We start from the raw sequence: 14,526 nt of genomic DNA on the forward strand, positions 1-14,526 counted from the left end.
GCTATTAGTTCCTTCCCTGCTTAGAGCTTATGGGGACTGTAATAAAGTCAAAAATGGTCGCAGGATTAATAGCTCTGTCTCTGACTTCAAAACTCACTTCGAAAGGTTTGACTTGCTCTGAGCTCCAAATATGACATTCTAATATTAACTTGAAGAGAGTCTTCAATGTACAGGGCTTGTTGGGAATGTTACCTTTTAATTCCGCACTTTGATCTGTATAAGGGCTTGTTGCAGTGTTAGGGTTGGCTTTTGTTCTTCGTGTCTGCCAAAGCTGTATCGCCTTTGTCATTGAGTCTAAATATGCGGAGAAGTCATCCTTATAAACGTAATCGGCACTTCATCGAGACCCAATACTAATAAAAAGAAGACTAAGGATGCTTCAAGTTTTAGTGCTTGTCAAGGAGAGACGCGAGAGGCTTACAGACAGATCCATCATACCTAAGAACCCTGTCTTAACGCTCAAAGACTCAGTAAACCCACTGCTCACCCTGTATACCTTTCCACGAATATTCGCGTCAATAAACGCCAAAAGATGTCTAATGCTCATCTTAACCTCGAACAAAGCAACGTACGGCAGCCCGTTAGCCGATGCAGGACAATCTACGGGCGCAGATCAACTGGTTGAAGAAGGAAAAAGCGTACCAACCTAAGAATGAATTTCTACTCCGACTTTTAAGCAGCGACGTTGGTGGCAAGAAGCAGAAGTCCCAAAACGGATCAGAAGCTCAGTCCCAACCGGAAATGTCGGTGATCGACCTCACAGCTGACTCCAGAACCATCAAAGCATCTTCTGACTTAGGGTCCAGCGCCAGAGTCTGGAACGCGAGTGCCGTATTTAGTACTATTGAAGGGAATAGCACACAACGACCTGGGATATCATATTCTAACCCTGCAGTAACAAGTCGCTTTGGCAGGACATCAGAGTCTACACAGCACTCCCAAAAACCAGCATCTTTGCCAGCCACGTCATACGTTGAGTCGGGAAGCCTCAGCGCAAATCACATATCTGACCAGTCTTCTGACGCAGTACGAAGAACCCCGAATCGACAAGCTTCGCTGGCGGAGCTGGTGCCACTTCAAGATAGAGTTATTGAGCTGCTCAAGAAGCAGACCGGACTCTTAATGCACAAGTGCTCTATCATAGAGTCAACTTCCTTATCCGAAGATGCAAAGAGAGTAAAGATACAATCAGAAGTTAACCCCAGTCTAAGCACTTTGGAGAGCGAAATTCGAACTGCGGGCTCCTTGGTAGAAGCCATGAAAAGTGAAGCTTCGCATCCTGTAGCACGTACTGTCGGAAATTTAGCTACAACAATCACTCATACCCCTGCAATTAGTACTGTCAGCATCCGCACAGTAGCTAACAACTCTATCCTACGCCCCCCTCCGCGACCGCAAGCTCCAGTCGTTGGTGTTCCGCAAGACCTAATCACTGTGTTGGACGATGATGATGACGATGATGATGATGATGTTGATGTTGACGGCGAAGAAGAGCCTCGAGTTATTGCCAAGGTCCACACTTCGGCCATAGGAACCGAAGATCGCTCAAGCAACCCCGCTAAAAGGTCTCTACGCCCGCATAAGGAGATAAACTACAGAATACCTGAGCTTGAAGATAGTCTCAATTACAACATGAAGCCTGCGCTGGCCCAAAGTCGGCAAGAAGACAACGCAGAAGAGGATACAACAATGGAGGCGGAACTAGAAGACTCTCAGTTCCTGCTCACTGCTGAAGAAGAACATGACGAAATACATACAAGTGATCATGACTTCGTTGCGGATGGGCTCGAAAATTTGCTAGATGAAACCGACGATGGAGAATACCATGAGGCTGTGAGCAACGCAGACGGTATTAACTCTAGCCAAGGCGGTACGTTTCCCGAGGGGCCCACTCAAGGATCCACATTTGCGGGAGAGCTGTCCAACATAGAGGTTATAGGTTCATCGCCTGTGCGTCAAATTTCTGAGCACCAAGAATACTCAAGACCCAAAACGCCTGAACTTGACCTTGTCGGGACTGGCTACGCTGATGATCCGGAGTTTGACCCAATTGTTGACAGCATTCAGCAGACCTTTCCAAATAGCTATGCCCATAGATCACCTGTCACCGGTTCAATTACTGACAACAATATAGGGAGAAATCAGGCTCTGCAAAACAGTATTGATGATACTTTTACTCACAGCGATTCAGATGACTTTGAAGATTTTGACGCGGAAAGAGAGAACTTAACACAGAAATCAGGCATAAGAAAATTGGATGATGATCTCAAAATAATCTCAGAGCAGAAACTTGATGTTAGTAACGCGCGACCATCTAATATTAAGCAGGAGGTTATCAATGTGGAATCACTGTTAGACGAAGGGGTAGAAAACTTCCAAGGCGGGGCTTTGTCACTCTCCAGCATTGGTGCCGCTGGGCATGGAAACACTGGACCTCAGTTCGAATGGACTGCTGAGGTTTACCATCGACTCCATAATGTTTTCAAACTTCCCGGATTCCGTCCCAACCAACTAGAAGCCATCAACGCGTCTCTCGAAGGCAAAGACGTTTTTGTTTTGATGCCCACTGGCGGTGGAAAGTCGCTCTGTTACCAATTGCCGGCGGTTGTCAGGTCTGGAAAAACAAGTGGCACAACGGTAGTCATATCGCCCCTGATATCTCTTATGCAAGATCAAGTTGAGCATTTGCTGGCCAAGAATATCAAAGCATGTATGTTCAGTTCCAAAGGCACTGCGGATCAAAAGAGACAAACTTTCAATCTATTTATCAATGGATTGTTGGATCTCATCTATATCTCTCCAGAGATGATAAGCGCTTCAGAACAGTGTAAAAAGGCTATCGGAAAGCTTTACAGAGATAAAAAACTTGCACGTATAGTGGTTGACGAAGCGCACTGTGTATCCAATTGGGGGCATGACTTCAGACCTGACTATAAAGAGCTGAAATATTTCAAGAGGGAGTATCCAGATATCCCTATGATTGCTCTCACTGCAACTGCTAGCGAGCAGGTGAGACTTGACATTGTCCACAATCTTCAATTGAACAATCCCGTTTTCCTGAAACAGAGCTTCAATAGGACCAACTTGTATTATGAAGTCCTGAAGAAGAGTAAAAACGTTGTTTTTGATATATGCAATGCTGTCAAGACCAGATTCAAGAATCAAACAGGCATCATATACTGTCATTCCAAGAATTCTTGCGAGCAGACTGCATCGCTTTTACAAAGGAACGGCATTAACTCTGCGTACTATCATGCCGGTATGGAGCCAGATGAAAGGCTTGAGGTCCAACAAGCATGGCAGGCCAACAGAATCCGTATAATTTGTGCCACTGTCGCGTTTGGTATGGGCATAGATAAGCCTGATGTTCGTTTTGTTTACCACCTCACCATTCCAAGAACTCTGGAAGGGTACTACCAAGAAACTGGTAGAGCTGGAAGGGATGGCAAGTTCTCGTTTTGCATAATGTATTATACGTTTCGCGACGTCCGAACTATGCAAACAATGATACAAAAGGACAAGAACCTTGATAGGGAGAACAAAGAGAAACACCTCACAAAGCTGCAACAAGTGATGCAATATTGCGAAAATCTGGCGGATTGTAGACGGCAGCTTGTCTTGTCCTACTTTAACGAGAATTTTGATTCCGCGCTGTGCCGTAGAAACTGTGACAACTGTAAAAACAGCATCAACACAACTACGGAAGAACGCGATGTCACACATGAGGCCCTTAACATTGTCAAGCTAGTATCTTCGGTACAGGGTGACAAAGTCACACTAATTCATTGTCAAGATATTTACAAGGGCTCCAGGAACTCGAAGATTGTCCAGGCAGGTCATGACCAGCTTGAATATCACGGGATGGGTAAAGCGTTACCAAAATCGGATATTGAGAGGGTGTTCTTCCGGCTTGTTACTACTCAAATTCTTCAGGAATACACCGTTATGAACGGCCGTGGCTTTGCCTCAAATTACCTAAAGGTTGGTCCGAAGGCCACCCAACTGTTGAACGGAAACCTCAAAATAGTGATGCAGTTCGCTGCTGCTGGTGAGAGTGGCTCGAGGCAATCTTCTGTACCGCCCGCGCCTGCAACTAGGGCCGCCTCGACCGAATTCAGGAAAGGGCATACAAATGCCAGGCAAACTACGTCTTCCGGTAGCCTTGCTCGTAAAACATCTTCCTTGATACCTGACCTTGGTGGGTTTGTCTACGATGATAATGGGGCAGGCGCTTCGTCGGCACCAAAGAAGGTTTCTCGTCCAATTGTACTTGGTGACAAGACGAACCTTCTTTCGCATCAAGAGCAATTAAGCGTGACAAGCGCGTATCAGGAACTAAAGGAGAGAGCAATTAGCACAGCACGAGAGTTGAGGTTTAATGGGTTCATGAGCGTTATTTCAGAGACCGCGCTAAGAAAAGCAGCCGTCGTTTTGCCCTCGACAGAACAGCAATTTCGTCAACTTCCAGGTCTCACCAGCACACAGGCACAGCATTACCACTTTTTTAAAGATCTGTTTGTGCGGTTAAATGTGCTCAGAAAATCGCTGCCCAAAGATTCTTCCCAAAGGCTTTCGCAGACTCAGACCACCTCACCATTCTTTCATGGGCCTGGAGCTTCCGAGAATAATGAGGAGCGAGAGCGAGACGAAGAGATCTTGAGGCAGATCAGAGATTCTCAGGCGCCTTCTCGAACAAGCGCTGTCGGCAAAGCCCCTGGAACAAAGCCTGCAGGCAGCCAATCCAAGGCCAGACGAGGTAGGAAATCTAAATGGCACTCCAAGTCGTGGTCCAAAAGGTGAACAATGCGGAGCGCATAATTAGCCTGGGGCCTGAGTTTCTAAAGGTTTTAGTTTTAATCATTAATTATTAGCATTACCAAAACTATATCGTACCAAAAATACACTAAGCGTTCTGCTTCTCAGGTGGGTAGTTCTCGCCTGTCTTTGAATTGTAAATAATTATCCCGTTCTCCTCAGCGTGCTGTTTTTCATCACGCTTGTAAAGCCACAACACAAGGATGGTCCACGCAGATAGACAGAAGGCGCAGACTGCGGTCCATGTGTAACCTTTCAAATATCTTGGAGCCTCGGTAGTCTTCCACACCAGGACCGACATAAAGGCGGTTGTAGTCTGAGCAAGCATGTTCATAACCACCAAAGTAATAGCTCTCGCCTGCGAATCACGGCGGCAGATATCGTTCTGCCAAGAATACAGGACGGGAGCCATGGCCCAGCCAAAGTACTGCAGCATGAACGCAAACCATTTGGCGCTTTCAGGCACAGCCCAGACCGCCAAAATTACGTTGCCGATAAAGTTGAAGATTTGGGTCACTATAATGGCGCCCCATCTACTGTGGAGTTTATCAGCGAACACACCCGTGCCAAACAGGTAAACCATACCAAGGGCAGGGGTGATCATACCAAGCTGGTTGACCTTCGCGACCGAGTACTTCTTGAGCGACTTAACCCACAGTAGGTAGGCTCCCGAAGTACCATTGTTGTTGTTCCAGCAGAAAATGTTCCACAGAGTCAAAACGTATATTCTCCAGTTAGTGAAGATTCTCTTCCAGACAGCCTTGTCCAAGACCTTGGAGGAAAAGTCGGATTTGTCGGTGTTGTTTTCGCGCAGACGCTTGCGCGCCAGCCTAATCTCGTCATCGGTCAGAAAGATGGAGTAGCAGTTGTGAGGGTCTCCAGGCAGCGAGTAAAAGCCGATGAGGCCAACGACCACGGAGATGAGGCCGTCAACGATGAAGTTCCATCTCCAGCCTGATAGCCCGTGCTTTCCATCCATAGCCGCGTAGATAGCAGACTGGATACCACTGGCAGAAAGGATACCCGCGTATTGACCCAGATAGTAGAACGCGGAGCGGCGCACCATCTCGTCGTGCTTGTAGAAACTACCGAACAGGTACTGGTACGCCAGGTATGAGGGCGCCTCGAAAACACCGATGAAGAAACGAATGGCCTTCAAGTGTGGCACAGAGTCCACCTGGGACGCGCCGATTGTCAGGATCGACCAGCAAAGATCGAGCGCGGGCAGAACATAGTTCAGAGGCACCTTGTCGAGGAAGAAAATGAAGGGCAGCTGGAACACAATGTTGCCTACAGTGTACATCGCCTGTGTCTCCACCAGCTCGTTGCCCTTAAAGTTCAGCTCTTCTTTGAGCCCCGAAACGTACGCGTTGTTCAGGTTCGCGGTGTCGAGGTACTTGACCCAGTACGCCATGCACGAGTAGAACGCCAGCAGGATGTCGAGCTTCAGCAGCAGCTTCTTCTCCTGCGCGGGCACGTCCGACCCGAACCACTGCCACCACTTGGCGCTGTTGGCGCGCTTCTGGGGCATCCGGTACTCCTGCTCGTTGAAGAACGACCACCACTTGCGGTTCGCCTCGTCACGGTACTCCATTTCCCCGGCGCCGCCGGAGTTTGACACAGAGCTTTTTTGTTCCACCTCTAGCTCCGTTTTCCTGTCGTCCGACACCTGTTTGTCCGAAAAGGCTTCCTCCACCACCTGCTCGCTGTGCTCCTCTTCGCTCTCGACCTCGTTCTCATCCACGATTCTTCTCACTGGGATGAAACCCCACTTCAGCCGCGCGTAGGGTTCAACGACCCATTCCTTGGAAAAATTGGTAAGTGAAGTCTTAACCACCTCCATTTCACGTTGATGCTTTGGAGCTTGGACTTCCCGCTCTTTCTACATACTACATGCTTCTCGCCTTGCAAATATATACCTTTAGCTCATCGGCTTAACCGTCACCGGCCACACACAGCTCGACTTGACCTCTCTTGTCATCTACTTGCCACAGTTCCACAGGAAGCACAACTTCCCGGCTTTCTGTGTGTATGCAACAGCGATGCCTTTTCTCTTCCTAACGTCTTCCTGAAGCCACACAATTAATTATCACCACTTTTTCACTGGGTACCACAGGGAACTACAGGAACTACAGGAGCTTGGTGCGAAAAGTCCGTCTTGCCCAGGAAAGCCGCAGCAACTTGCAGCAGCGGAGACAACCGACGTAAACCGATTGAAGCCTCCATGTGACTTGGGAGCGGGCCAAGAAGAAGAAACCCGGACAATGGCTTCGGGACAATGCATAAGCGATGCGAGAATTTGCATCGGGAATAAGTGGTGCGGTGGATGCTAGGGCTGGCAGTGGTGCAGGCGGTGAAGGACGTGCGAGACCCTGCAAGATAGCATCTCTAATTTGCTAGTGGGAAAGTATGTGCAAGAGTTTCTAAACTTAGTGCATGAAGTTAATAAGCCAGGACGGTCGGTGATGTATAAAAGTGTATATTGCAGTGGGTGCTATGTAAGGTCGCGTGGCGCTGGTACGTCGGTTGCGCAGCGATGACGCTAGTCATGCTCGGCATTGTCGTTGGCCACGTCTTCGACAGATGGACATGTGCAGATCAGATTGAGGTCGCCGTAGGTGTCGTCCAGACGGGCGACTGGAGGCCAGAATTTGTTGTGCTTGAGGAAAGGCAGCGGGAAGGCCGCGAACTCGCGGGAGTAGCCGCGGGCGTCCCAGTCTGTGCTGCAGACGAGGTCTGTCAGTGAGTGTGGCGCGTTCTTGAGCACGGCGCCCTTAGGGTCGCCGGCAGCATAGAGGTCGATCTCGCGGCGGATGGCAATCAGCGCGTCCACGAAGCGGTCTAGCTCCTGTAGGTTCTCGGACTCCGTAGGTTCGACCATCAGGGTGCCTGGCACAGGGAAGGCCAGAGTGGGCGCGTGGAAGCCGTAGTCCTGGAGACGCTTCGCGACGTCGATGGCCTCGACGCCGGCGGCCTTGAATTCACGCAGATCGACGATGAACTCGTGTCCGCAGTGCTTGGTAGTGGAGTTGTCGCCGGCAAACAGGATGCTGTAGTGTGGCTTGAGGCGTGACATCATGTAGTTGGCGTTGAGGATGGCCACGACCGAGGAGAAGGGCAGTCCGGTGGAGCCCATCATCTTGATGTATGCGTAGGAGATGGGCAGAATCGAGGCGCTACCATAGGGCGCACTTGCAACTGCGGAAATCCGGAGGTCGCTGGGCGCGCCAGTGGCGATGTTCACGAGGTCATGGCCTGGCAGGAATGGTCCGAGGTGCGATTTAACGCAGATGGGGCCAACACCGGGCCCGCCACCGCCGTGTGGGATTGCGAACGTCTTGTGGAGATTCAAGTGGCACACGTCGGCGCCCAGATCGCCAGGCGAAGTGAGGCCCACTTGGGCGTTCATGTTGGCGCCATCCAGGTACACCTGGCCGCCGTGCTTGTGTACAGCGTCGATCGCCGCTCTGATGCCAGGGCCGAAGAGACCGTAAGTCGATGGGTAAGTGATCATCATGGCGGCCAGATCGTCCTTGTGCTTCTCTGCTTTTGCTTCCAGGTCTTGGAGGTCCAAAGCACCGTCAGAAAGACAGTTGACGGGAACGACCTTCATGCCACACATGGCTGCAGACGCTGGGTTGGTGCCATGGGCGGAGATTGGGATCAAACAAACGTTACGGTGTGACTGGCCCTGAGCTTCAAGGTAAGATTTGATAACTCTCAGCCCGGCGTACTCGCCAGACGCACCGGAGTTGGGTTGCAGCGAAACGTTGTCGAAGCCTGTGATGTCCGCCAAATCGGCTTCCAGAGACTTGATCAGTTCAAGGTACCCCTCTGCCTGCTCGACAGGCTGAAATGGGTGCATGTTAGCAAACTGTGGCCAGGTAACTGGCATCATCTCCACGGTCGAGTTCAACTTCATTGTACAGGACCCTAGCGGAATCATGGAGTTTGCGAGGGAAAGGTCGCGGCTTTGCAAGCGGTGCAAGTACCTCAGCATGGCAGTTTCGCTGTGGTGCTGGTTGAAGACCTCGTTTGACAAGATTGAGTCCGTCCGCGAGAGCTCCTCGGGGAACTCTGGTAGGAGCTCTGGAAGCTCTTCAGAAGCGCCAAATACCTGTAATAGGTTTAGCAAGTCTTTCCTAGTCACTGTTTCATCGAGAGAAACGGACACGGTATTTTCGTCAACGCCAAACAGGTTGATGGAGTACTTTTCGTACGCAGCCTTGAGCAGCCGTTCGGAGGACGTACCTTCGGCCAACTTGATGGTCAAAGTGTCGAACCAAGTGTTGTTGACCACTGTGTGGGGTGTTTCGGCACTGATTTTGTTTGCCAAAACGGTAGTGAATCCGTAAATTCTGCCAGCGATGTCTTTGAGGCCTTGTGGACCGTGGTAAACACAGTAGTTAGCAGCGATGTTTGCTAGAAGTGCCTGCGCCGTGCAAATGTTGGAAGTAGCTTTGTCACGCTTAATGTGCTGTTCTCTAGTCTGCAATGCTAGACGCAACGCGGGGCTGCCCAGGCGGTCCTTTGAAACACCGACAATTCTACCGGGAATCTTTCTGTTCAACTTCTCGGTGACCGCGAAAAAAGCTGCGTGAGGCCCACCGTATCCGAAGGGCACGCCGAAGCGTTGCGAAGACCCGAGAGCGATGTCCGCGCCAAACTCTGATGGTGGCTTGAGAAGCGTCAAAGCCATTAGGTCCGAGGCGACCGACAATAGCGCCTTGTTAGCATGCAGTGATTCAGCAATGGACTTTACTATTTCACCAGGAATGATGGTACCGTCAGTGGCAGGGTATTGGATAAGGCCACCGAAAACGGCTTTGTCCGCTAGGATGGTCTTGTTCGCCTCGACTTCCAGTGGGTCCACCTCTACGAGCTCGATGTTAAAGGGCGTCGCCCGGGTCTTCAAGACTGACTTGGTTTGGGGGTGCAAACGCTTGTCCACAATAAACTTGCTCTTCTTTCTCTTGGCCGTGTTGAAAGAGAGAAGCATAGCTTCACCCGCGGCCGTTCCTTCGTCCAGCAAAGATGCGTTAGCGACGGGCAGGCCAGTCAAGTCCGAAACCACCGTCTGAAAGTTCAGAAGCGACTCCAGTCGCCCCTGCGAAATCTCGGGCTGATAAGGCGTGTACGAGGTGTACCACTCTGGACACTCAAGTAGATTTCTCTGGATCACAGGGGGCAGCACTGTGCCGTAGTAGCCCTTCCCTATAAAATTCCGGGCCTGGAACTTGTTTTTGTTCGCAATCTCCTGCAAGTGCTGTAGCATTTCCTGCTCTGAAAACCCCTTCTGTGGGGCCTCCAGCTGCAGTGGCCGCCTCTCCAACACCTGTGGGGGCACCAGCGTTTCGATGAACTTATCTAGGTCCTCGTACCCCATTGTTTTTAGCATATCCTGCACGTTATCCGGGTTGGGCCCCAAATGCCGTCTCTGGAACGTATCTAGCGGTTCAAGGGACCGCGCGGCAGGCTTGTAAATCTTAGCGTATTGGTTAGACGACACATTAGCTACGCTGGCTGCGTAAAGAGAGGGTCTCCCACTGTGCAGCGAGCGCGCGATAAATTTCGTGCTCGTCAAGAGTCTTGATCTCAGCATTTTCTTGATCTGCTGCTTCTCGATGCCGCTGAAGGACAGACGCAAGAAACACGACAGGGTATTTCGAAAGAATTGCCTGTCCTATTTATACAATCAGCTCATTAGCTGCTTGTGATAGTGAAGTTGGAGATAGTGGAGATCTGCTTATACTTAGCGACAGGTCTGACTCGTCTCATCGAAGAAGTCAGTTGTAACGTGACCCTTTAAAGATATGACTGACTCGGTAAGAGATATATCATGTGTCACGTGATCAGATCTTAAGCTGATAGGCTGATACAGGAACCTCGCATAGCTTTCAATACTCGAGGAACCGTTGAAAGGCCTCAGCGGGTCCGAGACGTGCCCCAGGACACGATGGTAGCTAGAATTCCTGATGCGGTTTTGATTAGCCGACCAGCCGCGTCTGCGTTAGTGGGCGGGTCCTTCTCCGGAACTTGTTGTAGAAATTTCGGGTATCAGGCCCTCACGCTATCCCAAGCGCCAAATATCAGACCCTTACACTGTAGTTAGTGCCTGATATCGAATCGCCATTCTGTAGTGGGCGCTAGGATTCAGACCCTGACGCTCTGGAAGTGGCGCCCCAGGTTGCAACCGAACCAATTGCCCTGAGGCCTCCAAACAATGTTGTTGATCTCGTAGTTCGCATCGCTGTAAGCCTCCTGCGGCGTGTCGATACAACGTGCAACCTTACTACTGTTCCACTTGGACGAGACAGTGTTGCTGGCAGGCGTGCTCAGGTGCGTGTTCAGATCCCACAGTAGCGCCTGGCAATCGTCTCCACACGTTAGCAGGACGTTGTGGCGAGACGGGTGCCACTGTATTTGGTTGACAGCACCTACGTGGCCCTCTAGGGTCAGGATGGCCGCGCCCGGATAGCGCATGTCGAGAATTAGCACGCTATTGGAGTCGTGCGCGAAGGTGGCGACGACATTCGGGTCGAAGGGCGAGGGTTCTAGCCTCAGCAGTGCATTACTGCCGCTGGAGGCACTATTGCTGCCACTGCCGCTGCCGCCGCTGGCGGCACTGCTATCGCCGGAGCTCCCCGCCGTGGGCTGCGAGCTAGGCTCGTATATGATGGTGCTGTGCGCAAGCGAGCGAAGGTCGAACACACGTACGCTGCCATCACCACCACAACTAGCAAAGAGCTGCGTAGACTGTGTCAGGAACTTGACGTCGAAGACCTCACTGTCGTGCGCAATAAGCTGCGTTTTGACGTAGTTGGTCGCCTGCAAATCCCACACGGTGCATGTGGTATCGATGGAGCTCGAGATGATCAAATTGGGGTCCACAGCATTCCAGTGGAATGAAGAAACTGGAGGCAACTGCCCCAGCGCTGCTACCGTGCCCTGGCCACCGCTCTTGTTGTATCTGCAAAAAGACAGGTTCAGCCGTTCTTGTAGCACAAAGTCAGAGTAGTCCCACAGCCTTAGGGAGTCAGAACATGTTGCAAGCTGCTGTGAGTTTCCATTAGGACACCATTGGACTCTCGATATTGGGAACACGCAGTTTTCCTCGCCCGCCTTTTCCCAGCTGACAAGGTCCGACGAGTGCAGAATCTGCAGCTTGTTGAAAGTATCTTCCTTATACGATCCGACTGCCACGTAGTCTTCATTGCTCCAGTCCATGGCGTAGAGGGGAAAGTGAGCCTCGTAGCGGCAAGGGTAAACCACGTCCGGTTGCTGTGCTGATTGCTGCGCCGAATACAGTTGGCGAGGTGCATAGTAAGGTAGCTCATTTTGGTTGAAGCTCACGACCGGTCTCTGATAACTGCCAAACGAGATCGAGCTTCGCTTTCCGGCTTTATATGTATCCATTATCTCCTATCTTTGCACTTGGCCTTGCGTTAGGGTAGGATAGGCGAAATATACTAAAACGCCTTGTAGAAAGGCGGTTTTTTGGGGGAAAAGCTGAATTCCAGTAGATAGGGCCACTAGATTCAACTGAAAACAGCAGTTAAAGCTCTGATTTGCGGTTAAAGCTCTGAAAGAAGACTTAACCGTTACTTCACGTGACTGTTGATAGTTGGTTTGAGGTTTAAGGCTTCTTACTCTAAAAAATTTTCGATATTTCAGAGGTTGGCTACAAGTCAAATATCTCTTTAGGTCTGTCAGGCTTAACAATCAAGGCGGGCAAAAGCGACATAAACACAAGCTTCGTTCATTTCGAAATGGCGCGTCAAAATTTTGTGGGTCTAGTGGTCTCACAGGGTAAAATGCAGAAGACCGTCAAGGTGCGTGTCGAGACAAAAGTCTTCAATAAGAGAATTAACAAGGAATTGTTCCACAGAAAAGATTATTTAGTGCACGATGAACAAGGGGTGTCGCGTGAAGGTGATCTGGTGCGTATAGAGGCAACTCGACCGCTTTCCCGTCGCAAGTTCTTTAGCGTTGCGGAGATATTGAAGAACAAAGGTCAGCAATTCGCACTGTTTGAGTCGCAGGCAAAGACACAGGTGATGCAGGAGGAAGCACAGAAGACTCGTGATTTCTTGGATAGACGTAGAGCGCATGAAGCAGATGAGAGCGTGCTTCTTGCTGATGTGCGCACAATTCAACAGGCTCTGGCACAAGGCCAAGATGCTGAAGAGCTGTCCGAAATCAAGGCTAGGTACGGAATCGAGCATTTTACACCAGACACTCTAAAGCAGCTGCTGCAATTAGATGTGTTGGCTCTAGAGCAGAGCGTGGTGGCGCAGAAATCGAAGATTGACACCGTGCAGGCACGAGTGAGTGAGCTTTTACAGAACGAACAGGACGGCGACCTGCTCTTGAGGCAGTACGGTGTTGAGGACCCACAAATGTTGAAGAGTAATATTAAAAAAAACCTGCTTAGGAAGTATGTTATGCAGGAGCTGTAAATAGAGGACGATTCGTGTAAATAGGTCTACCGACCAAAAATTGATCCCTTAGCCTAGTTGAGTCATAGAAGGGGGCTAGGGGACTACAAAAAATTGGTGCTAGTTACCGAGAGGACGACCTTCGCCTTGAAAATTCGTCGAGGTTTGGTTGTGAAGCGGCAGGACGCTTTCATCGCCGAAAAGGGACTTGTAAGACTCTTCTCTGTTGGCAGCTTCTTCTTTATAAAACTTGACGCCGAGGGGGATCATCGCAATTGCAGAGTCAAGCTTTGACTCGATTTTCTGAATCAGGGAACTAGGCGGAACGAGCTTGCCAACGAAGTTCTCCTTCCACGCCAGAACGTAGCCCATGCCCATGCCAATAAAGTGCCCCCAGAAACTTGAGCCCGGGAAAAAGATGGTCACCAATACGAGGATTAGCACAGGCATGTACTTTGTTGGGGCTGAGAAGCTATGAAAAATGCGCTGTTGTGGGCGAATCGTTGCCTCTTTGAAGCTGAAGTACGCAAAGAGTGAGAAACACCACCCACTGCTGCCCAATACTTCGGTCTTTGAAAAAAAGAGAGAGCCCATGAGGCAGTACACAATGGCTGTAAAAACGGCTAGGAGGTTCAGTACCACGCCTGTGTGCACGGTCCCGTGGCTTCTCTCAAACATGGTCAGGGGTCCGAACAAGGACAGCGAGTTAAGCACAAGGTGCGTTAGAGACAAGTGGCCCAGTGGATATAGCGACAGCCGGTTAACTGTATGACAGTATGTTAGTAAAGTTGTACTAGGGAAGTTGCTCTATATCTTAAGAGAGCTTAATTTAGTTCTCACTTACGATCCAACTTGAACAATGCGTTAGGCTTCAGGCTAATGTGTCCATTGATGTCGACGACAAGGCTGAGCAAGTATATCAGAGACATAAAGATCACAAGACCCGTCGTTAGCGCTGCAGGCGGTTTTCCATCCGGTAGGCTGAGGTTTAAAGAGTTCATCGTGCTCATCGCTGCTTTGGTAAATTTGTCTATAATAAATTTTCGAAAGTTCATTAATATAATTCGGGGATTGTTGTCGCGAACTCAGATCTGAAGAGATAAAGCAAAGAGTTCGCGCGAGAAGTGTTGCAGAAGGCCTTTGCCCAGCATCTTTCACTTCCTTTGATGTGTTATGTGCGTTACGCTTTCTGCTTGGCGCTGCTAGCGAACTCGCGAAAAGTTTGGTCTGAAGGAGCAGTGACAATGTTGACAAGCTCTCTAGATAACTTCTA

The 14,526-nt window shown here is 50.1% G+C and overlaps 6 protein-coding genes across 6 annotated transcripts; 2 read left to right on the forward strand and 4 right to left on the reverse strand.

Moving 5' to 3' along the window:
* Window positions 1–588: 588 nt before the first annotated feature.
* SGS1 (ATP-dependent DNA helicase SGS1) lies at window positions 589–4,800 on the forward strand (the record flags this gene model as incomplete). The annotated part of the gene is made up of 1 exon (XM_002555952.1): window positions 589–4,800. One exon carries the CDS (start codon window positions 589–591, stop codon window positions 4,798–4,800), a length of 4,212 nt encoding a protein of 1,403 aa, XP_002555998.1.
* Window positions 4,801–4,903: 103 nt separating this feature from the next.
* SEO1 (putative permease SEO1) lies at window positions 4,904–6,658 on the reverse strand (the record flags this gene model as incomplete). The annotated part of the gene is made up of 1 exon (XM_002555953.1): window positions 4,904–6,658. One exon carries the CDS (start codon window positions 6,656–6,658, stop codon window positions 4,904–4,906), a length of 1,755 nt encoding a protein of 584 aa, XP_002555999.1.
* Window positions 6,659–7,357: 699 nt separating this feature from the next.
* Window positions 7,358–10,417, reverse strand: GCV2 (glycine decarboxylase subunit P; the record flags this gene model as incomplete). The annotated part of the gene is made up of 1 exon (XM_002555954.1): window positions 7,358–10,417. The coding sequence occupies one exon, from the start codon at window positions 10,415–10,417 to the stop codon at window positions 7,358–7,360; it is 3,060 nt and encodes a 1,019-aa protein (XP_002556000.1).
* A 551-nt stretch (window positions 10,418–10,968) lies between these two features.
* On the reverse strand, window positions 10,969–12,231 carry KLTH0H02772g (uncharacterized protein; the record flags this gene model as incomplete). Its single annotated transcript, XM_002555955.1, has 1 exon — window positions 10,969–12,231. The coding sequence occupies one exon, from the start codon at window positions 12,229–12,231 to the stop codon at window positions 10,969–10,971; it is 1,263 nt and encodes a 420-aa protein (XP_002556001.1).
* A 353-nt stretch (window positions 12,232–12,584) lies between these two features.
* MRPS17 (mitochondrial 37S ribosomal protein uS17m) lies at window positions 12,585–13,274 on the forward strand (the record flags this gene model as incomplete). Its single annotated transcript, XM_002555956.1, has 1 exon — window positions 12,585–13,274. One exon carries the CDS (start codon window positions 12,585–12,587, stop codon window positions 13,272–13,274), a length of 690 nt encoding a protein of 229 aa, XP_002556002.1.
* Window positions 13,275–13,373: 99 nt separating this feature from the next.
* On the reverse strand, window positions 13,374–14,308 carry RBD2 (putative rhomboid protease RBD2; the record flags this gene model as incomplete). The annotated part of the gene is made up of 2 exons (XM_002555957.1): window positions 13,374–14,017; window positions 14,098–14,308. 2 exons carry the CDS (start codon window positions 14,306–14,308, stop codon window positions 13,374–13,376), a joined length of 855 nt encoding a protein of 284 aa, XP_002556003.1.
* Between the last annotated feature and the right edge of the window lie 218 nt (window positions 14,309–14,526).

The sequence above is a fragment of the Lachancea thermotolerans genome (genome assembly GCF_000142805.1).
Source record: "Lachancea thermotolerans CBS 6340 chromosome H complete sequence".
Taxonomy (NCBI): Eukaryota; Fungi; Ascomycota; class Saccharomycetes; order Saccharomycetales; family Saccharomycetaceae; genus Lachancea; species Lachancea thermotolerans.